Source organism: Myripristis murdjan, chromosome 6 (assembly GCF_902150065.1).
Source record: "Myripristis murdjan chromosome 6, fMyrMur1.1, whole genome shotgun sequence".
Lineage (NCBI taxonomy): Eukaryota > Metazoa > Chordata > Actinopteri > Holocentriformes > Holocentridae > Myripristis > Myripristis murdjan.
The window spans coordinates 29,196,815-29,222,150 of NC_043985.1; the positions used below are offsets into that span (position 1 = coordinate 29,196,815).

Sequence of the window (25,336 nt, forward strand, 5' to 3'; positions counted from 1 at the left end):
GTACTGTTAACAGTCCACAGGAAGTGCAAGGCCAGCAACATATCTAAGAAACGGAAACCATATTTCATCGAATTTTTGATAAGACCCATGCAAAGCAAATTTGATTCTTTCCAACTTTAACTTTAACTGAACTTTAACCTTAACTTTAACCTTTACAAAGTGTGTTTTTTTTTTTTTTTAATCACTAAACCTAACCTTTTTTGTTGGCTAAAGATAAATAAATTTAGCCCCCTCTAAAAGTGGCTTTAAGACTTCCGAGTCAAAGAAAATTTTGTTCATGGACACAAATTTAATTCATGACCATACCCCCCCCCCCCCCAAAAATGAGACTTTACAGTTTTATATGCCACTTCATGAGACTCACTGTCAGAGACAAACAGAAACAAACTCCAAACAAAGTCCCACTGCCTCAGAGATCATCCGTCTCCGTACTCCCAGCCTCCCGGCCATCACTTGCAGCGCTGTCACCCCAGCTGCCCCCGTCCCCCATGTTTCACTCCACTCCTGTCAGACACACAACCCTGATCTGCAAAAGAGCGCGCCTCAGCAGGAGCGCCGTGCCCTCTGCCACCGCTGCCCTTTCAACTATGACACTTTAATTAGACCCCGAATCTGCGATTGTTTGTGTGTGTGTCTCCTGTGGCTCAGGTCTGTGTTGCTGTGCTATTTTTCTGTGCATGTAACAGTCTGTGAAAACAAATTTCCTCGAAGGGGGCCAATAAAGGATCTATTGTGTGTCTAAAAAAATCTTGCGAATACTGATTTGCATATTGTTTACTGACACAAAAAAGACAGAGCATATGCTTCATCATTAATACGAAATATGAAAGCGTGGCATGTCATGTTTTTCACTAAATCACCTCAGCATAATCAGAGGAACAAGCAGATCTTATTTCAGAGAGGATTGTGGACCCCGGGTGTGTCTCATGGACAGAGCAGGTGTTTCTGATACTTTTGTGCACCTGGTGAGCGTAATGTTTGAGAAAGCGTGAGCTGCGGCGAGACGTGCGTGATGGAGAAGAACTCGGAGACGCAGCATCGCCCCGAACCTCTTCCCTTGTTTTGAGTCATTCGACCTCGCCTGGCAGGTAGACAACCCCGCTATTCCTCTGCCTGCCCAGACATGAGAGGAGCAAGAAGACTGATTGACTCCCGCGGCCATCGGCTAATCCACAGCTACGGGCTGTGAACCGAGCTTTCTTTCTCCCTCTTCCACACTTTGTCTCGATCTCTCCCCATCTCCACCGCGCGCTCTTTTCCCTCCCAAGACCTTGGCTTTAGGCTAATGCTCTCTTTCTGTCTGCCTGTCACTCTCTTTTGTTATCACTTATTTTTTTTTTTTGTCTACTGTGTGACTCTCCCGCGACTGTTGTAGAAGAGCAATGAAAGACAGGGTTATGACCAGCAGCGGTTTGAAATGTACCAATTTCTGGCCCTGCACAGCGTGGCGTGTATAAAATCCATAATCTATTTGCGCTTGGCCTTTCCTCTTGGGGGTAGATGTGTTATAGCAGTGAAGTTTTATGAGAGTTGGCGGGGGTAGGAAGCACAACAAATTCAAAGGCAGGAAAAAAAAAAAAAAGTACAGCAAGTTCCTTTTTGGCTGGAAAAAGCTGTGATTTTTTGAGGAAGGTGCAAATTCTATCACTTTCTCGGACTGCAAAATGCCTCTGGCACGCTCGCTGGCCGCCAGTGAGTTCACAGGAAGAAAAAGGCCCGAGTGGTCTCCACTTTTAAACTTTGTCATCAAGGACAGAGCTGAAACACGACTATTCTTATCTGGCAACATTTCTTTTTCTCATTACAATAGCTATTAAATGCCAGGGCAGCTTATGTACAAACATCGCCAATGGACGATGCCCTTGGCTAAAAATATTCAGCGTTGCTATTACTATGATTATTTTCCTCAGCCACATAAAAGTGGATGATGGAGGAAATGAAATAACAGCAGCTACGGGACTCAGAAGAAGGGGAATGCAGGAGCAGGGCTGGGCTATGAAGAATGGCTCATTGGAAAATGTCACAATACATCATGCTGCAGCTAAACAGTCAAGGAGACTAATTCACAGGTGGAATACAACAAGGTAATAGAGCAGCGTGAGAAAAGATTAATGAAAGCAAAAGCCAAAATGAGAAAAGGAGGAGACGAGGGTAGGCATGGGGAGTTTTGAAGGAGATTTCGGAGTTGTGTTTGGAAATATGATGAAAATGCAGGAGAAAAAAAAAGGAAAAAAAAAAAAGAAAGAAAAAGAAAACCCTCCGGCTCACTGCAGTTTGAGTTTAGTTGAATCTCTCCCCAGGTAAATACCCCCACTTATCCCGATCAGTTTCAGCGTTTCACAGTACAAAAGGAAAAACCTACACTTCATTACAGTCGGCTCATAATAGCATGAAGATGAGGGATAACACACAAGTTAACACACGCGCTGCTGCAGCTTCCCATTCCTCCTCACCCGCTGCAACAGATATTACAGCCCCTATCCTTGTTCAAACTCATTTAAACCTCAGTGCTGGTACACAAGACGACACCAGTATGAACTGTGCTGTGATCCACACATAGCAAAGTGAGGCTGCAGGACGCTGGATGCTGCAACTTAAAGCTATTTCTAATTCCTCTCACTATGTATCCCATATGAGAGTGAAAGACACATTTTCATCCAGACTCACAAAAAAAAAAAAAAAAACATTCCTCGGATCAATCTTAAGAAGTTACCTCAGAGGAAGCTTCAGGAAGTTCACAGGAAGGCTCTTGAGTGAAAAAAAAATCTCTCCTACTTTTACTTCACTTTTTATTAGTCTCATCTCTTATTGCAGAAACTGCTTTCGGTGTCTTACTCGGGAACTTGTCAAACAGAGCAGGCAGACTGATTTCCGCTTGTGGACTTTCTTCCGACAAGGACAGAGCTGAAACAAGACTATTCTTATCTGGTTACATTTTTCTTTTTCTCAGTTCAGGTAGAAGGCCCTAACAACCATTTTACACAAGGAGATAAGGGATGAAAGCAGAGTTATTCTGACAGCTATTTAAATTTTAGTTTTAGTCTAAGTCATCTCTTGAAATATGTGTGTGTGTGTGTATATATATATATATATATATATATATATATATATATATATATATGTATATATGTATATATATACATATGTATATATATTGCTTTAGTTAGATTTTTGTCATTTATTGTACATTAGACTTAGAATAGTTTTAGTCAGAAGTACTTCAAATAATTGTAATCAGTTGTTTCAGTCAGTTTAGTCAAATAAAAATACTATATAACCTTATACTATATAATCTTTACTAATATTTTATAGTAGTAGTAGTAGTAGTAGTAGTAGTAGTATTTTATTTTTCCCAGTGCCATGCACCAAAACAAGCCTGCATGGGCTTACATGATGGGCTTACTACAAAACATAACAGACATGAACAAAAACATAATGAGTGTGAAAGAACAAATATAATACAGCTTCATGTGTGTTAAACAGTATCAGTATAAAAGTGTCCTCATGCGCTGTTGATGGACATTTAACACAAACTGATCCAGATGAAACACTTTGTCTGGGAACAGATACTGAAGTCTGCATTCATCAATCAAGAAAACCAAATGAGGATGTTCTGCAGACATTTTCAGAAAAAGCCTTTATCTAAAATTATGATATTATGGACAATAAGACAAAAAGGTCACACTTTCTATCCTCCTCTAGAAGTGAGTGGATCCCACATTTCAACTACACACACACACACACACACACACACACACACACACACACACACACTATTCTTAATCAGACTGCATATTCTACATTTTGATTTACACATTATTTCTTCTGACCATCTCTGTTTATAATTTTTGAATAGTATTGTTTTAATTTGGCTGACACTAAAAGATAATTTATTTCTCTCTCTATATATATTGAAGTCCTGCCTTGGAAATATTTTTGCAGGCTCCCTTGCCCAGGCGTAATAACTAGAAAAATCCCAATGGAAGATTTGTTTAGTAAGTTTGTTATCAGGCGTGTTGATGAATCTATTCCACAGTCGCACCGTGTCATCTTTATGTCACACCTCAAACAGCTCGAACCCCGTGTCACCACATCCTGCAAGTTTTGGGGTTTATAATGAGTTTATAATTAGTGAGCATGATATTTAGCACCGTACAAAACTGGGAAACTTTACACCTGAAACAATACAAAACATGAACTGCATGTCAACACTGAAGCTCATAAATAAACACTACTGGCGAGTTTGCGTCAAAGATTCACGACCAGACGAGTTGAAACTTGCAACCACTTGCAGTAGAAAGTCAATACGTCTTGTCTGCCACGTCCTGAAACCTGAAGATGATGAGACAAGACCAGACGGCGTGTTGTTTCCATGGCAGCGGCTCTCTTTACTGTACTTCACTGTTTCTGTCAGCTTTCTGTCGCTGGATATTTTGCATTGTAGAGTTTCACGTATAAAATTTCCCCAACATGGCGTTTGCTGTGTCAGCTCAGGAAAACGGATGCTGTCTTCCTTTGTAAATGAAGAGTTTCTTCCTCTTACACCGTGTACGTTGTGTTATCGTCATGGTTTGACATTTAAAAGAGGGATACTCCGCAGTTGGACTTCTCCTGAAAGCAGCTTAGTTGGTGCCATGCCACGTCCGATGGCCCATTATTCTGAAACTCCAGTAGTCCAAAAATGTCCCATTAGTTTGGCGGCCCGTTATCCCGAAAAGAAAATGCCCATTGCTTCTAAGGCCCGTTGCTCCAAAAAATGCACACTCTGAGGAAACTCCTGCCTTAACTTAACCAACTTTAGAGTCAACATTTTTCAGACTGTTGGGGTTTTGGAATAATGTGCATTTGTTTTCTGGAAAACAGGTCGTCGGACTAATGGGCTTTCGGTCCAATGGGACATTTTTTGGACTACTGGAGTTTCAGAATAATGGGCCCTCGGACCAGTGGGCAGTCCCCGCTTAGCTGTCTCTTAGTTTGTCTGTTGAAAGAGGGGGGGAAATTTGTGTTTATTTGCGCCTGTTAGTCTTCCACTGACATTTCTGTGTGGCTATTTTTAAAGTATCTGAAATTAAGTAAACAAAAAACAATTGTTCAAGTTTTTTCTTGGCAAGAAAGGAAGTTGGGGCTAAAAAACTGATGATGACAGATAAAAAAAAACAATGATATTAGCCTTTTGTTGAACTTAAGTTATTTATTTATTCATGTATATCCCCAAGAACGTCCCTCTGTGGATCCCAGATTTCTGTGCCTGATGCCATCGCAGGTTCTGGAGGTTTTGTTTTGTTTTGGTTTTGTTTTGGTCTCCAGCTCTGACAGTTGTCTTCCTGAAACAAAGAGTGAACTCTGCAAAGAGATCAGAACGGTTTGTGTCACTTCAGTTCTTTTTTTCGGGCTGCCTCATTTGCTCTGTCTCATTACTCATCATTGCCAGCGGTGCAGCTGAAGTTGGAGTCCAGTCAAATCAACGTGAACTGGAGGATAATGCACGATGTACTGTACGCGGGATAAAAACAAAAGCCACTCCTCCTCGAGGGAAAAAGCCGTCATGTTGCGCCATACATTCTGAATGAATTTAAATGGTGAAATCAATATGAGAAATCAGTGAGACCAGGGATGCCACTTCACTTCTCAATTTCCCCGGAGAGCGCATTTCAGGGACAGAACAGGTGTTTCAGCCATTTCTATAAAATCACTGTAATGCATATCTGTTTTTTTTTCTTGTATTTTCCAGCTTCTCTCTATCCATCACACCACTGTAACTCCCAGACCTTGTTAAAACTCCCTTCAGATAACCCACTTCATCCCGTCCCATCACTCACCATTGTCTCCTCGGGGCTTCGGCAAACACTATCACATCACACCCCACTAATCTGATTGGCTGATCAGCTCTGTAAATGAAACCAGCCAGAGCCAATTACAATAGGCGAAAGTCATTAAGAGAGATGACTTCAGGGAGAGAAATGGTGCTGGGGACAGGTGCAGCACTGCTAGTCTGACAAATTACTTTCAGAATAGAGTTTGGGTTATCAGTTGCTCTCTATTATATCATGTGATTGGTGCAGGAGGGTATTGATAGGACTTAGAGTGGGCTTACACAGCAAGATTTTAATTTTTGTACTAATTAAACAGCAGAATTGCCTTCCATGAGAGTTTTTTTTTAAAGATTGGGTGTATTTGCTGAGTAAAAGCACAGATGCAGGATTTGTACCGTGATAAGCTTCTCAAAGTCTAATTGTGATCTAAATCTACAAAGTGTCTGCAAGTCAAAATGACACAACATAAACCAGTCAGCGTGTTAACCAGCACTCATGATCTAACATCTCGGGACAGTGGCCTGTTGGGCTAGCAGATATGAAGTAATATGGGAAAAAAAAAACTCTGTTTACCCCCATCTTATATTTTACTTGTTGCCGACTGCAGATGCAATCAGAGCTACGAATTAAAATTATTGGATCTCGGGCACAAGTTATACTTTCCGCCTGAGATAGCAGCTACAAATCTCAGACAAGACCTCGTCCTGTGGTCCACTGCCCTGCGATCAGTTTCCATCATAGAGCCGACTGTTCCCTGGGAAGATGCTGTGGAAGAGGCCTAAGAACGAAAGAACCTCAAGTACGCAGACCTTGCAGCCAAAGCAGAAAGAAATAGCCAAGAAAGCTAGAGTTTGCCCAGTAGAGGTAGGCTGCAGAGGCTTCGTGGGGGAGTTCAACCACTAACCTGCTAAGGGAGATGGGTGTGCGTGGTCGTGTCCACTCACAGGACATCAGAACAAGCAAGTCAGTGGTTGTGGTTGAACCCCCTTTTCCACCAAAGAGGTTGCAGGGCTGGTTCAGAGCCAGTGCCTGACTTAGCACCGGTTCTTTGTTTTTACACTGACGTAATGACGTGGGTCTGACTTGGCTCCACTTGGCTCTTGGCTGATGGAAAAGCAAACCGGTTCTTTGTTGGAACCAGTTAAGCACTGGCTCTAGCACCAGCACCGAACTAGCACCAGGTTCTTTTTGGTGGAAAAGGGGCACATATGGGCAGCAAAAAAACAGTGAATCAGGAAGATCGAGGGCAGCAAAGGACAAAACACCTATATAGTCACCTTAGCCGTACAAGATGAAAGGAAGAACATCAAAGGACAGAGTGCATAAAGGGAAGTCAAGCGGTGGTTATGCATAGGAAGTACGGGGATAGCCAAAGGACCCGGAAGAGGGGCAACGTCTTGGCCACTCGCTGCTGGCCAACCATCCCGAGAACGCTGAGGATAGTGACCTCACCTCCTCATCAGGAGGTGAGGTCACCTCCTGATGACCTCAACCAGGACCAAAACAGCCAGGAGAAACACCCAGATCTGGCAGAACCCATCTCCCAGTACTCTCGGATCTACACCAGCCAACGATATTGTCTCCCAAAGTCTCCGATCAAAGTTAAGCGCCATCAGGTCAGTGCATCTCTTATACAACCACAGACTGACAGCCGGGGATTGATGGTACTGATCGATTGAAATCACCATTTTTGCTTCAGGATGTCAATAATTAATCAACGATAATGAGTTTCATTTTTGGAACTTTTTTTGGGGGCATTTTCAAGCATTGGCTGTGATTCCACTGGTGATAATCAGGGCTTGACGTTAGCACCCGCCCACACGCCAAATGCGGGTAGAGTTTGGCAGTGGCGTGTTAACACCGTCTCTCCTACTGGCCACTTTGCCGGGTTTCCTTCTCCTTTAAACCATCACTAAAGTTTAAAAAGGCACCTGAGCCAATTAAAGTATTTCAATGTGAAACTACATGGTACTACTACTCTCGCACACTGCATGCTCGTACCACTGGTCCATCGTCTCGCCAGTGACAGCCAAATGAAAGTAAATACAGTGGAGAGATCTGTGATATAATCTGTCAGTGAGTGAGGGTTAAAACAGGTTAAACAGACTGATGCCTCAAGACTGTTTTGATGGAACTGACTCGCCTTTTCATTGACGTTCTACAGTATTCAGCAGGACCTCAACTGGCTGTTAGAGTCGCTGATCTATAATAAAAAAGACATTACAGATCTGTAATAAAACATCATAGCACAGTGTTTGGTGAAAAGAGAGTGCATTTGGGAGAGCAGGGTTGCCACTGCACAGCCAAACAGTGCAGAAAACTAAAGTTGGACCACAAAAACAATAAGACTAAGACAAGTGAAGTCCAAGAGGGAAGAAGAAGAAGAAGAAGAAGAAGAAGAAGAAGAAGAAGAAGAAGAAGAAGAAGAAGAAGAAGAAGAAGAAGAAGAAGAAGAAGAAGGAGTTGTTCAATTAAAAATGGAGATCTGGTTGGTGGCAATAGGATATGATACAGCTAAAAAAAAAATCATGTCGCCTACTGCAGTGAGTGTCAGATTTATGGCACTTACAAGGCAAAAGCCATGTCATTTGTTACTGGAACAACCGATCACACACACACACACACACACACACATTTTGGTTGATGAAAATATGGAGTGGCTCGTGACTTTGGAAAACCACTAGCCACAGTGACGAGACATTAATGTCAAGCCTTGGTAATAATGTCTAGGATATGCTGATCACAATAGCATGCGTCAGATGGGAGTGTGTGTGCATGTGTGTGTGTGTATGTGTGTGTGTGTGTGTGTGCGCACTGGTCCATCTCTCCGTGACAGGTCTGCATAATAGGTTCATCATCTGTTCTCTAAAAAAAGAGAAAAAGACTGACAGTAGTCGTCTGCTGTCAGTAGAGGAGATAGATGGTGGATGTGTATGTGGCAGTTTGTGTGTGTGTGTGTGTGTGTGTGTGTGTGAGAGAGAGAGAGAGAAAGAGAGAGAGAGAGAGAGTGCCTTTGCCAGTGTGTCCCTGCATGTGTCCATCTCGGTGTGTGTGATGTCTGCCACTACGCCGCCTCATTGCCATACTAAGTGCTGGGAACCAGTGCGCCGCTCATCGCCGTAATGGGCTGAGTAATTTCCGTTTCAGGCCAGCCCTGATACAGTGATTTCCCTGCTAAGTGTCTGTCATGTCTGCCCGGCACACAGCGAGGCAGGCTGCCAGGCTAAATGCAGATAGATAGACTCATGCCGTGTCTTTAGCTGACTGTGATCAGGCTGCCTCCAACCACAGCACGGACATAGTGATGCATTATTAGTCACCGTGTCGGCCCACGCCGCTCTATCGGGAACCTTCAAGCCAACATATAATAACCCAGAACAGAACAGGATAAAACAATAAAGTAGAATAGAACGGAAAGGAATGAAAATAATGGAATAAAATGGAAAAAAAAAAAATTGGAATTAATGATCTATGTGGGTGAGAGCGTTTATGACGGCAGGGAGTTACCCAAGTTCAGATCAGCTGGAGCGAGTGCCATTATCACTATTGTTTGTTTTGTCTCTCTGTTTTGTTTGCGCTGTCTCTCGGTGATACCCATCATTTATAACATCATTTATCGCGAGCTTTATTAATGAGACACTCACCACTCTGCTTCAGCTTCCTGCTAGGCCTTCAACACAACAACAATAGCCTCAGAAACCGCTCTAAAAAATAATAAAAAAATAATAATAATAAAAAAAAAAAAAAACAGTCCTTTGTGAAAACGGAAACTCGTCTTGAAATGGTTTGCTCAAAAAAAAAAAAAAAAAAAAAAAAAAAAAAAGGTTGCAAACAGTTCTTTCTAACACTTTTATGTGCGGACGGTTAATGCTGCATTCACAGGCGTCCAGACTTTAGCGTCTTGGAAGTTTCCGCCATGCGATAACGTTGCATTCATGGTGTTCCCGAAAAGAGGGAACTCTGAATTTTCATGCACGGGGAATACCAAAGAAAAGAGCAACTATTTTCAGTTTCAGTTTCAGTTTCTTTATTTACCTCGATGCCGCAAAAAAAAAAAAAAATCACATGACACAGGGTCTATGCACAGCAAAAAAAGAGAAATTTACAGCATGGATATTCCCAGCTGTCATGAACGCACACATACATGATCCGTCTTGCAGCAGAACAGTGTGGACGTACATTTATTGATTTATTGGTGTCCTATGAGACAAAACCAAACAGAAAACTAGCTGCTGTGTGGTCCAGTAGGTCCTCCCTGTTGACTAGAACCAGGTAACCTTTTTTTTTTCGTTTTTTTTTTTTTCCCAGAGTAATACAGAGCAGAATAAAAAAAACACTAGCCTTGTGTGAATATGAATGCGAGCGCCGCGCTGAGACTCTGTTGCTTCTCTGACCGGCTTTTAACTGGGTAATGCAATTCCACTAAAGGCCTTGATTTAATTATTGATGAATGAACGTTAAGTTAAGAGTGACTAATGTGGGATTTGGGACCGGGCTGTTAACAGATAGAGGCACAGCGAGCGCGCCAAGAATCGGCCTTGACTGCCCCTCCGTAGAAACTCGTGGTTGTGTGTTTGCGAGGCATCCATTATACCGGAGCCTTGAGACCCATAGCTAAAGAGCAGACTGTGGCTAATAGAAGGGCAGAGATAGCGAGGCGAGGCGAGCGTCGAGGATGCAGAGCAAGGGGATCGAGGAGAGCGCGGCGGACAGATAGAGAGGAAGGTGGAGGGTGAAAATTAAAAATGACAGGGAGAGCAAGTGAAGGGACTAGTGGGAAGGGCAGAGCTGAGAGGAGCGCGAGAGGGACAAAATGAGCGTTGTGTGATTCCTCCATGTGTTTATTCGCCCCCGCTCTCTCTCTCTCTCTCTCTCTCTCTCTCTCTCTCTTCGGGCCTCGCTGTCTGTCTGTATCTCTTTTCATCAGTCCCCTTTATGGAGACAGCCACAGAGGTGAGCAGGTTAACTACCTTGCAGAAATGTGTTCCTGCCCAGCCAATCAATTATGACCCTGATACATAGCAGGCAGGAGTGACGCAGGCGTGGGACGGGTTGCGGGGCAGGGAAGCAAGGCGTCCTGACCCAGGATAATGGCGCTGTAATGGGATATGCTCCGGAAAGTGCAGGAGATCACAGCCTGACGCTGCCTTGCCTCCTGTTCCCTCTGCTGTCTTGTCGTGCTGCCTCATTAACCCCAAAACACACACTGTCTCTCTCTCTCTCTCTCTCTCTCTCTTGCTTCAGCTCTCTACCTCTCCAGCCTCTTCCTCTCTCTCTCTCTCTCTCTGCTCCTCATTCCTCCTTGACTTCCACCGACCAAAAAAAAAAAAAAACCTCTTGGGGGAAATCAGCATCTTGTAAACAGGCTCGTGTCACGCCCGTGATTAAAGTACACCTTTGTGCAAGTTTCGCCGGAGAGGGAACTTTGCTTTCTCTCGGCTGCCGCTGCTATCTCGCTCGTGCACTGCAAAAAGTCCAAATCTTACCAAGAATATTTGTCTTATTTCAAGTAAAAATGTCTAATTTCTAGTCAAAATGTCTGAAGTAACTTGTTTTTAGACAATTTTCACTTGTTTCAAGCTAATTTTCACTTGTTTCAATGAATTTTCACTTGAAACAAGTCTAAAAACAAGTTATTTCCGAGGTGATCATGTCTTATTTTAAGTGTAATGAGACATTTTCACTAGAAATTAGACATTTTTTACTTGAAATAAGACAAATAATCTTGGTAAGATTTGGACTTTTTGCAGTGTGTCCTTGGGACGCTGATTCATCAGAGGTTAGCACTGCATCAGAGGTTAGCACTGCGACGAGCACATTAAACACACACGCCTCTGCCTACTCGGAGGACACGTCGCCGCCGAGCGCCGTCATATCAGGCTGATTATGGTGCAAAACACTGAAAGTGTGGGCTGTTTGGTGAGTGAGTACATTCTTTAATGATGTGTGATATCACCCCCCCGCCCAAATCTTCTTCAGCACATCTGTTAGAGGGCTCTCCACCGGCGCCTGCCTTCTCTCGTCTGATATGAAAGAGCTTTAAATGTATGTTCTCCAGGTCTGGTTTTAATGACCTGTCTGAAAACGAGAGCAGAGAGGACGGCGGAGACGGAGAGGCAGAGGCAGAGGGAGGGAGATGGGAGATAAAGAAGCGAGAGACAGTCGAGGCAAATATGGCGGACGGAGGTCGTCTTCTTTCTGTCCTAGAAAGTCTGTCATTAGTGCGGCATGGGGGGAATCCATCAGAGGCTTTGTTTCTAGTGGAGACAAACACACTGATTGAAGGCACTGTCTGTGAATTTGTGAGTGTGTGTGTGTGTGTGTGTGTGTGTGTGTGTGTGTGTGTGTGTGTGTGCCGTAGGATGGGAAGGGGCAGGAGGGCTGCTCAATTACCCAAATTCACAATTTCTTGGTTGCTGTAAAGGCCAACACAATTAGCGCCTGGAATTGTGCTACAGCACTAAAATCAGCAGGGATACACACACTTAAATCTGTGATATCCCCCTCATCCTGTGCACATGCAGAACGGCACACCAAACACATCACACACACACACACACACACACACACACACACACACACACACACACACACACATTTTTGTCTACCTATCTTTGTGAGGACACTGCACTGATTTCCGTTCATTTTTTTTTTACTGCCTTCAATTGCCTTTCCCTAGTCTTAACCATAACCGTAATCTAAACCATTACTCTAACCTTAACCCTAATCTAATTCTAATCTTAACCCTAATCTAATTCTAATCTTAACCCTAATCTTAACTGATAAGATAGAATTTACCTTTGTAGTTGTGAGGAGCACCGAAAATATCTTCACTTCCCAAAAATGTCACCTCTCTGTTGGTTAAAAACATGCTCTGGTCCTATGCAGCAAGTGTGAGTAGACACACACACACACACACACACACACACACACACACACACACACACACACACACACACACACACACAGAGGCACAGTTCTATTTAGTTTTACATCTAGCCAAACACCAAAGAGTTTCTTTGGGTGACCCATTAGAATTCAGCTTCGCTCCTCTCCTTCTGCCTCCTCCTTCTGATTTAAACCACAGGGAATGTGATCTGACTGTGATGAATACTGAGACCTAACACTGAATGCGTGTGTATGCGCGGGTGCGTGTGTGTGTGTAAGTGTATGTGTGTGTGTGTGTGTGTGAGTGTAAAACACTTAATATTCCTGCAATTAACAAAGCTCTGCATTCTAACCAGGTGCTCCCTCTTGGACTGAGTGAAGGTTGCATCACAGTGATACATGGATGCAGACACTCATGTATGGGAGGCCGTTTAGGCAGTAATTCATACTTGCTTTCACATCTACCATCATACTCTCTCACACATACTACTATACTCTCATACACATACTATCATACTCTCTCACACATACTACTATACTCTCATACACACGCCATCATACTCTCTCACACATACTACTATACTCTCATACACATGCCATCATACTCTCTCACACATACTACTATACTCTCATACACATACTATCATACTCTCTCACACATACAACTATACTCTCTCTCACACGCTATCATACTCTCATACACACGCTATCATACTCTCTCACACACGCTATCATACTCTCATACACATACTATCATACTCTCTCACACATACAACTATACTCTCTCACACACACTATCATACTCTCTCACACATGCTATCATACTCTCATACACATACTATCATACTCTCTCACACATACTACTATACTCTCATACACATACTATCACACTCTCTCACAAATACTACTATACTGAAAGTATAATAGTGTTTGTGAGAGAGTATAGTAGTATTTGTGAGGGAGTATGATTGTATGTGTGAGAGAGTATGATAGTGAGTATGAGAGAGTATGATAGCGTGTGTATGAGAGTATGATAGCGTGTGTGAGAGAGTATAGTTGTATGTGTGAGAGAGTATGATAGTATGTGTATGAGAGTATAGTAGTATGTGTGAGAGAGTACGATGGCGTGTGTATGAGAGTATAGTAGTATGTGTGAGAGAGTATGATGGCGTGTGTATGAGAGTATAGTAGTATGTGTGAGAGAGTATGATGGCATGTGTATGAGTATAGTTGTATGTGTGAGAGAGTATGATGGCGTGTGTATGAGAGTATAGTTGTATGTGTGAGAGAGTATGATGGCGTGTGTATGAGAGTATAGTAGTATGTGTGAGAGAGTATGATGGCATGTGTATGAGAGTATAGTAGTATGTGTGAGAGAGTATGATAGTGTGTGTGAGAGAGTATGATAGTATGTGTGAGAGAGTATGATGGTAGATGTGGAAGCAAGTATGAATTACTGCCTAAACGGCCTCCCATACTCATGCACATGCTCACACACACACACACACACACACACACACACACACACACACACACATACAGTACACTGCAGCCCCTTACTTGTGTGTCTGATATTAGGTCTCTCCTCTTTGTATGTGTGTGTGTTCAAAGCGGTGTTTGACGCATACCTTAAGAGGTTTTAATGGCAGGTTCAGTGGCTGTGGAGACTGAAGGTCTATGTGCTTGTGTGTGTGTGTGAGTGTGTGTGTGACTATGTGTGTCACGCCTACGTGTTTTTGGGCAACCGGGCCTTTGATAATGTATTCATGCTTCCAAATGACAAATGGCTCGCACCAGGAGGCGGTTTAACATTTAAATGAGGAACAGGAGGAAACATTCAGCCACAACACACATACAGCAGAGGCTGGGTTTGCAGGGGCAACGCTGAACGTACCAGGACAAAGACGTTAGAAACGGGGACGAACGCACGCGCAGCCCAGTCACGCTGAACCCCCGACACACGCCGGGGCACACACAGCGAGGCGAGTCCGGAGACACTGAACACACAAGCCGATGTGAGGGAGCGGGGCGCGAGGCCGGGGGAACAGCTGGCATCCCGGCGGAGAATCAGAGAGCAGAAGAGAATCTGCTGGCGCGCAAAAGCAGCAGCTACTGATGAGAGTTTATATAAACAGCCCGTCAAGCCCTCTGCTCGGGTTTTGGAACAATATCTGCTCAGACAATATTGCTCAGCTCCGCCGGCCTGGCAGGTGCCGCCGCCGAGGCTAAACCGGGCTGCAGATTTTCAGTCATTAACTCTGAAACAGAGCGACCTGAAGGGAGGCAGAGATTGTGTGTGGTTACAATGACGCCGCACGGAGCCAGACAGATGTAGAGACGCATGCACGCACACACACACACACACTCATGCATGCACACACACACACACACACACTCATGCATGCACGCACACACACGCTCAGGGCAAGTCATGCAAATCTACAACTTCACAGATCGCGGAGTGACAAATGGCTCTGTCTGACTTTCCTGCGAGTGCGGTTTGATCGCTATGGCAACAGACTGCAACCTCCCGCCGAGCGACTGCGACTGCTGCGAGATGACCCCTGACCGCCGCGCGAACATCATCATCATCACGTCCCCACCTCACTTCCTCCCCGGACCCTGTCTTTACTCGCCCCTCTTTTCTTTTCTGCAACCCTCTCTTCACTTCACCTCTCATCATTTTCTCTCTTTTTTTCTCTCTCTCTCTCTCTTTGCCTCCTCTGTTGTTTGTCCTCCTTCTGTCCATCATCTCCGCCTCTCTTGCTCGGTCCTGGCTTCCGTCCCTGTGGTACGCTCGCTCCATCTTTCACCATCTGTGCTGGTAGCCTGGAGGGCTGCCCTGCCTGACCCGCCCTGCAGCTGCAGTCAATCTGTTGCTAACCATGCAAACGATGTATCAGGAGTATTCCTCCTGTTCCAGGCTCGCACTCAAGGTCAAGTGCGCTTAAGCTGGCGATGGGAGCGACCCATCATTTTTAAGTCTGGCGGAGGAGTCAAGTCTTGAGTCAGAAACGAGATCTGCTGTAATTTGAAGTGTTGGTGAGCCACACTTTGACCCCTCCACTGAAGTTTCTGCGCCCTAACACCGCGAGCCAAAAGTCCACTGGCGGTGTATTTACATTTTGAGGGATCCTAAAATAGAGAATGATCCAATTTCATGCTCGATACAGGGGATTCATTTTTAATGCTAGATGTAATGAAATATGGATAAAACCTGGATACGAAAACACAAAATCTTACCAAGATTATTTGTCTTATTTCAAGTCAAAAATGTCTTATTTCTAGTCAAAATATCTCATTACACTTAAAATAAGACATTATCACCTCAGAAGTAACTTATTTTTAGACAATTTTCACAACAAGAAACTAATTTTGCCAATGAAACAAGCAAATTTTCACTTGTTTCAAGCAAATTTTCACTTGAAACAAGAGACAATTATCTAAAAACAAGTTACTTCTGAGGTGATCATGTCTTATTTTAAGTGTAATGAGATATTTTGAATAGGAATAAGACATTTTTGACTTGAAATAAGACAAATAATCTTGGTAAGATTTTGAGTTTTTGCGGTGATGGTATTGTTGCATAGTATTTCTCACCGTCTTCCTTCACTTCTTATTAATTCCATTCATTCTTTTTCATCCCAATTTTCCTGAGCACCGGCACTTCTCATTTCTGCCCTCCGCCTCCACTCCTCTGTTGGATAGAGCTCTCTGTCTGCCTCTCAGGTGCAGGGTGGATAGGTATTCACCCGGGTTCTCCACATAAAGATAAAGATGAAGATGTTCAATCGATATCCCGTTAGTCGTCTACATAGGTGGGTTGTCATACAATCATTGCACAGATCGCTGGAGGGACGGGGCAAATTTGGTCCTTCGGTGACAGAGCGCGTGGCAGCAGCAGAGGCGAGGCGGAGGTCGAACAGGCATCAGTGCTCTGCTTGTGTTTCATCATCACACACAAACACACACACACACACACACGCAGCCATAATAGATCATAAAAGGTCTGGGTGCAGGAATTTTATTGTGCTCCCTGCCTGTAGCTGGTGGCTAATAATGTTAATTTAATACAGAATGGAGGCCCAGCAGCAGCAAGGCTCCAGATGCATTCAGTTCCCCCTCACCCCTTATATCTACATATTTACATGCATAGTGTGTAACACCCGTGCACAAAAACTACAATAGCACCGGTGATGCAAACAGAATCTTAAAGGAGTGTGGAAGTTTATGAAAACGTTGGCCTGTACATGTAATTTTTGGGGGGATATAAAGCCGTGGAAAGTCACTCACCCACATCAGCCGCATCTGTTTTGAATAGCAACAGTTTCACTTACTGTCACCTCTCAATTCACTCCGATGTGTCTCACAAACCGAGTGCCCGAATAAAACATGAAGAGGGTTGAAATGCACTTTAAATATTATCCAAAAACACTGTCTTGACTTGACTGACATCAAGACTGTCCTCCAGGAAACCAGCCCCGCACGGCGTTTGTACGAGCAGCTTATTACAACCCATAGTTACATTTTACTTACCGGTAATGTGAATAGCACCAGTGTGATGAATCAGACATTGAGGTGACATGCCGTTGTACACTGCCTGGCCAAAAAAAAAGTCGCCACCAAAAGGTCACACACTCTAATATTTCGTTGGACCGCCTTTAGCTTTGATTACGGCACACATTCGCTGCGGCATTGTTTCATTAAGATTCTGCAATGTTACAAGATTTATTTCCGTCCAGTGTTGCATTAATTTTTCAACAAGGTCTTGTATTGATGATGGGAGAGTTGGACCACTGCGCAAAGCCTTCTCCAGCACATCACACAGATTCTCAGCGGGGTTAAGATCTGGACTCTGTTGTGGCGAATCCATGTGTGAAAATGATGCCTCATGCTCCCTGAAACACTCTTTCACAATTTGAGCCCGACGAATCCTGGCATTGTCATCTTGGAATATGCCCGTGCCATCAGGGAAGAAAAAATCCATTGATGGAATCACCTGGTCGTTCAGTTTATTCAGGTAGTCAGCTGACCTCCTTCTTTGCGCACATCATGTTGCTGAACCTCGACCTGACCAACTGCAGCGACCCCAGATCAGAGCACTGCCCCCACAGGCTGGGGGCAGTGCAGTAGGCACTAGGCATGATGGGTGCATCACTTCATCTGCCTCTCTTCTTACCCTGATGCGCCCATCACTCTGGAACAGGGTAAATCTGGTCTATCCTTCCAGTTTTCAATAATGCGTTGGACAGTTCTTAACCCATTTTTAGTGGTTTCTGCAATCTCCTTAGATGTTTTCTCTGCTTGATGCATGCCAATGATTTGACCCTTCTCAAACAGACTAACATCTTTTCCACGACCACGGGATGTGTCTTTCGACGTGGTTGTTTAAGAAATGAGAAGCTACTCATTGCATCAGTTGGGGTTAAACAATTTGTTGCCAGCTGAAAGATAATCGCCCATGCAGTAATTATCCAATAGGAGGCTCTTACCTATTTGCTTAGTTAAATCCAGATGGAGCGGGTGGGTCACCTCGCCACAGGACTTCAACCCAGAGACCTGAGTGTGACTCCTGTGTGAGGCAAGTCTGTTGTCCGTATCCAGTTCTGTTGATTCTTTTGTTTATTATTGTCACCATGATGACAAAGGCCCTCTAACCTTAACCTCAACCATACCCTAACCTTAACCAAGTATTTTCAGTGCCTAAACACAACCAAACTGTGAGCTCTTGCCGCCAGTAGGGGGCACTAATTTAGGAAACGCTCTGGTTACACGGGTTGGACGACTTGTTGTAGTCATCAGCTGGTAAGACAGACTCCTATTGGTCCAAACTGCACCGCGCTGAGAATGTAAACAAAGTCGGCCATGGCTTGCTGGAAGCTTTTCCACACAGAGTCGAGCCTCAAACATGACAGCGAGGACAGGGTGTTATTACACTGAGAGAAAAGACCTTTACACCAGGATGTAAAGTAAAAACATAAGATTCATGTGGATTTGGGTTACAAACATGAACCTGCGACTTCTCTTTGGTAACCTTTTAAAGCCTCGGTGTGCCTTTGGGAGATGGCAGAATAAATAATCAGCATTCAGAAAGCAACCACAGAAGTGGCTGATGCAGGTGAGCAGTGTTGGGACCAGGTACTCACAAAACTAATAAGTTACAATTACTAATTACTTCTGTAAAAAAGTCATTTTGATTACCACTCAATTACAGCTGCAGAAGAGTAATTCAATTACTGGGGAAAGTAATTTTTATGATTACTTTTTTTCTTTTCTTAAATCCTCTTATTAATGCACATATTTTTGCGTTGCTGTTGCAGTGTGGACATTGCTGTCAAATTTCATCTATCATTGTCAGTGTTGGGCACGTTACTTAATAACATGCTCAACGTGCTTAGTAATTCATTACAGTTTAAAGTAGTGATGCCAGCTTGTCCAGGTGGGGAATTGAACCCCCAGTCTTCTGTATGGCAGACGGAGATATTATCTGCTCTGCCGTTGGGGAACACATATACTTCTTGTAATTTGTGCTCATTCTCCATGCATGTTGATAAGTTACGAAAAACTGCAAAGTCCGACCAGTTTGAAAATTGACACACCGCTTTTTCTCCACAAGACGCACATTTTTTAAATAGGATAATAAAATAATAATAATTATTAGTAGTAAGTAACGGCTAGTAACGGCGCATTTTATTGTCAGTAACGGTAACGGCGTTGTAACGGGGGAAACAGTCATTTCTTTGATTACTCGTTACTGATAAAAGTAACGCCGTTAGTAACGCCGTTTCTTTGTAACGCCGTTACTCCCATCACTGCAGGTGAGTGACTTTATATGGATTTATGTTTTAACAGACTTCCATACTGCTATAAAAAAAAAATTCCCCACTTATCTCTAAAGTATCTTCCTTCATTTCTCTTTGTCATCTCCTTCTTCCGACCGTTGCGCCTCTTCCACCTCCACTTCCACCTCCACTTCCTGCTGCATCCTTACTCCTCTTATGAATGCTCATCTTTCCAGGGGCCTACAGCCTTCCCCAGCACAACAGCGTTATTCTGCTGCCTACTAATAGAATCTCACAGGCCCTCTAATGGATCTGTCAGAATCACCCCGAGCGCAGGGGACCAGATAGATAGATAGATAGGGAAAAAGAGAGGGCGCGAGAGAGAGAGAGAGAGGGAGAGAGACCTAGAAATACAGAGACAAAGAGAGAGAGAGAGAGAGAGAGAGAGCGACAGAGAGACGCTCGGTGCTTTCATCAGTGCCTCGGCGCGGCTCTCAGCAGCAGCTCCGCCGACACTGCCAACCAGCCGCCATATGGTCCGATGTTGACAGCGCCACAAAAGGCCATCTCATTGTCCGCGGGATAATGACAGTTTCACTGCGGCCAGGTAAAACAAACAGGCCGGGCGAGCCCCTTCCAAGGCCGCACCTGCGCTGTGCACAACTTTTTTTCGCATGTTCGGTGCAATTCTGCCACGCTGCACCCGAGAGGAAGTCTTTGGAAAGCGCTCGGCGCTGCTAATGCGGAATGATGAGGAATGACGAGGGGACTTATCTACCGGTGAGAACTGCACATGTATCATACTTTAGTCTCCAGTGAAACCCTTTAACCCTATAAAGCCATTTGTATCATATATGATACACATTTTCAATTCCGTTTTTCGTTTTCAGTTTAATCAATACTTGACCAAAATCCTGTTGTATACCTTTGAACACTTCCCCTGTTCACCCTGGACCATACCATTGGCACTTCAAGTACATATCATATATCATACACCAGAAAGGTCGTGTAATAACATATTTTTTTATTTTTTTATTTATTTATTTATTTTTATATATTTTGTTATAGGACTAAATAAAGAAAAAAAAAATTGAATTTTCTGCCAATTCTTTCATAGTTCAGGCTTTATAGGGTTAAATACCTCATGAAGCATCTTTGGTGCTAAGCGCTCGTCGCTGTGGTGTTTCTGCGCTGCATTTCCCAGAGATCACCTGTCCATTAGAAAGTGTCTGAGTTCCTAAAGTCTGCACTTTTTCCTCTAACACTATAGTTTCGATCACTACTTTCTGTTGACCCAAAACAAACCACTTCCTGCAGCCAGAGCATTTTTTTCCAGGAAGAAGTACCAGACGCAAAGTGTTAAGAACAGCAAGCAAAGATTTTTATAAACTGGATATAGACATTCACAACAGCAAAAACAGGTGTTTATTTTTATGAAAATGTATTTGTCTGAAGTAAATAAAGTCTTGTGTTTTACAGAGTGTGCTCCCAGCTCACCGTTATCTGTGGCGATGAAGACGGCCGTGTACTTGTTGTCGTGGACATAAGGCGACTCGCGGTCCAGCGCGGCTGAAGTGTTGACAGTTCCTCTGACTGGATTCACACTGAGCCAGCCCGCCGGGTCTCGCAGAATAGCGTACCTGGGAGAAAGAAAAAAAATAAATAAATAACACAAAAAACAAAGCACTTCAGCGACACACTGTCTGGATCTCACAGAAGAAAGAAAAAAAAGCCTTTCTGAAGTTTTATGTTTGATTGCTTGTTTGATTTTGCTCCTGTTTGATCTTAGGGGTCGGCTTTTATTTATTTTCCATCTTAGCAGTTTTCATTATCTAACATTATCATCCACATGTAGACAGCGTTTCATGGCCTTTGCACCAAATCAAATCAAGCCAGTGTATCAAACAGGATGTATTTTATTTTATTTTTTATTTATTTATTTTTTTTGCAGGATGCCAGTTCAATATCTCATGTAATTTCAACATATGTGTAATTTCATGAGAGGACAAAAGAAACAAATACATCAAACAAAACAAACAAACAAACAAATAAATCAATCAATAAATATCAAAGGTCCAGTTTGAGAAGGTTATATCAGCAAATGAGAGATACTGAAGGATCTGGTGCAGCATTCTTCATGTGTCTATGTGAGGACATGAGTGTGTGTGTGTGTGTGTGTGTGTGTGTGTGTGTGTGTGTGTGTGTGTGTGTGTGTATCACTACCCCAAGCTGAAGAGATACAAGAAAGACATCCAAAGTATCCTAGTGCTCCTCACATGTACATTTCTATATATTTCATACTTTTATTCCACCTTGTTTCCGTGTTAAAACAGGATTTGGTTGAAATAAATCTACAAAACTGCAAACAAAAACAAAAACATCTCAGGAAAAACAGCTTGGTTTTTCCTGAGCAAAACGAAAACGAAATCAGTTCACAAAATCAGATTAACGCTGAAATTATTATCAACTTTGTATCATCTGACGCTTTAAAGTCACGGCTGATGCGTAGCTTCATATCAGCACATCCAACGTAAACAGTTAATTTAACCTCAACAGAATAGAAGTTGGCTTTTAATTTTGTTTAGATTTTTATCAGTTCGGGTTCTAGTTTTGGGATTAGGGTTAGGTTGTTTTCAAGATGACTCAACAGTTTAATCCAAATAAGTTATACGAGGGTAATTTTGGTGCTATGTTGATAGTGAGTTGGTACTTCATGGATTATTACTTTGAACAGACCAATTAAAGTGATAGCCATCAGAGTCTTTCCGAGGCTGATTCTGAGCAGCGGATGAATGCTGAAAGTTTGGTTACGGCAGCCAATTAGTCTCGTCAAGGCTGCGCCAAAATCCCTTTCTATCAAGGATAGGTCTAATGCAGAGGCCGCATTAAGAGAAAAAAAAAAAAAAAAAAAAAATCACAACTAATTCAACGGCGCAAACAGATTTTCATGATAAACCACCCATGTGGTCAAATTTCAAAAGTCAAACTTCAAATACAGACAGACTTTAAAAGTGGCTTTTGAAAAAAAAAACACACCCGGCGGCCGTCTGTCCTGAAAACACCTGTGCACCACTCTTCATTTCCACATTGCTTTTGGTGGGCTTGATAATGAGCGAGCTAGCTAATAACGGTCGTGATGGGAAGTGATTCGGGCTGCTGATGAGCTCGCCCGGAGGGGAGGGGGGCGAGGCGGCGGTGGGGGGGATCAGGTGCTCTGCGATGTTGACAGCGCACGACCTTGCAGTGCATCAGAATCAGAATCTGAATCAGAATCAGAATACTTTATTGATCCCCAGGGGGAAATTGCTTTTTGTTACAATAACAACTCCCACACTCCAAGTGTACAAGTTAAAAGAGCAAATAGTCAAGAAAAATAAAGAAAGGAATATAAATATAAATATATATAAAATTAAAAAAAAATATGTACGAATGCAAACATGGACAGGAGGTATTGCACTATAGGTTATTGCACATAAATATGGTATAAATATGGATTATTGCACAGAGGGAATTTGCACAAGAGTTAGTTTAGGCATAAACTCTTTATGAGGCATAAGAGTTAGTTAGTTTAGGCATGTTGGGGTTTGTTTGTGGTATCAGCATCGTGAGCAACAAGGAACAGGGCCGATATTAACAGTATATCAAAAATCATCTCATAGGGTGGCTAAATTCAGGTATGATCTGGCCTGTGGGACTTGAGCTTGACATACATGGTCTAATGCATCTGGACTGGTGCACACATGTTTGTTATTGATCGATGATGCCGGTGAGGGGACAAGAGGAAGGTCGAGCGCGGCTCAAAATCACGACGTGTGCAGAGGATCTATAATTCCTCACTAGGCACTATGCAGATAACTCCCTCTCTCTCTCTCTGTGTGTGTGTGTCTCTCTCTCTCACACATACAACAAAAGACACACACACACACACACACCTAGTGGCAGACTTCCTTCCGCACAAGGCCGCACTTTGCCAAAGTGCTCAGCGGTAGACAAATTGTCTTTGAAACGGAGCTCTTCAGCTAACAGAGCGCGACAAAGCCTTGGGAAATGGCTTTGTAATCAACCTCTGCTCACACCTTTCCCCTCTCTCTCTCTCTCTCTCTCTCTCTCTCTCTCCCTCTGTGTTCCTCTCTCTCTTTCTCCCTCCCTCTCTCTCGCACACACTCACACATTTTCTCTGCCAATGACTGCTGTTAGCCCACACATATGTTTTACTCTAACAAAGCAAGGCACCGAGGTTGAACTCTGGAGTTTGGAGCGCAGATTTCAAGGTAGAGCACACACTCCCTGTCTCTCTCTCACTCTGTCCTTCACACACACACACACACACACACACACACACACACATACAAGTCTGATTGCATGCTGCTTTTACAAATGACATAAAATATCAAGGAAAACAACTTACACACACACACAGGCACGCACACACACACACAATTCATAAGGCCGGCTCCTTCAGTACAACAGAGCTATTCTCACAGGCTATTAACCTCCATATGTCCCACGCCTCCCATCACTGGCTACACTATCAGACACACACTGTGATCTCTGTTATATCATCCCTTTGTCATCACCAAGCCCTGAGACACACACACACACACACACACACACACAGCCTTGTAGCACATATGCTCTGAAACACCAAGTAATTACATATCGTTGCCCCACTGTTTAAGGCACATCATAAATATCACGTAGCCTTGATTGAGCACGGTGCTGTTCGTCGGTTTATGAAACAAACACTCGGTAAAAACTGATTTTACCTTTAATGTTGGTGAAACGATGCAAATATCACGTGTAATGTGTAGTTCAGCGATGGATGGGGTCTTGCAGGTGAACTTCAGGCGGGTTACTGAAGGGACACGTATAGTTTCAAACTGTCAGCACATATAAATATGGCGCAAAATCCTGCAGGGAGGCTAATAAGTCTATATTGTGCTTTGTTTTGGATAATTTAGCTGCCGATCAGCTGTGTCTGGCAACCCATGCTCGCTGCACTAAGCCTATGGGCCTGTATGTAATTTCCATTCCATTATGGCCAGGCAGGCCCGGCCACGGTTTAGTAGAACAGCTCCAGCAACTTCCATTAACTTTTCTAATTAGATTACTGCGGGCTTTGACAATTCTTATTTCACATTTTCATTGTAGGGTTCGTCTCTCCACTCCATAGTCGATCAAATGAGCGTTTGATCTAATTACTCCGTAAGTCTGTGAGTTTCAACAATATAAACCCGAAGAAAAGCAAGCAAGCAAAAATCATATAGCCTGTTTGTAAGCCTACTATTGAGCCAGTGCTACAGGCTAAGATCATGAGCAGGATAAAGACTCCACTGCGCCCTCTGGTGGTTTTGTCATTGCTGCGCAGCCGAATTTTATTCAAACCTTCCGAACTTTATTTTAAATTCTAGTGCAGACACCGAAGTTTCCCAAGATACCAAATACGTCCTGCAGAAATACAGGAAAAATGTGTATAAAGAGATGCACAAAACATCCAGATATTGTCTACTTGCTGTAATGCTGCAGGCGCAAAACACTGTTTGGGTTTGAATATCTGACTTATTGTAAATGTGATGCAGCACCGAGGCCCACACATTCAGAATATGTATGTGCCGGTGTCGTGCAATATGGATTTTTCTTCTAGCACTGCAGCTGCTTGAGGTGAAATAACTTACAGTGAACGGACTTAAGTCTGAAAGTGAAGCAAAGCAACCCAACAAGTCAGGATCCATCTTCCTTTGTCTGCTGGTTTTCCGTCCACATAAAACCAAAGATCCATTCTCAAGCTCAGACCCTGGGAAAGTTTTTTTTTTTTTTTTGAATACAGGCGCTTTTGTGATTGCTGGCAGCCAT

General features: G+C 43.3%; 1 protein-coding gene across 1 annotated transcript in view; it reads right to left on the reverse strand.

Annotated features, from left to right (window-relative positions):
• The window catches only part of cdh13 (cadherin 13, H-cadherin (heart)), a 278,706-nt gene that overhangs the window by 30,292 nt on the left and 223,078 nt on the right, over nt 1–25,336 (reverse strand). Inside the window, exon 11 of the mRNA XM_030054250.1 lies at nt 20,981–21,123. Within this exon, the coding sequence (XP_029910110.1) occupies nt 20,981–21,123 (143 nt within the window). The remainder of the gene's footprint in view (nt 1–20,980; nt 21,124–25,336) is intronic.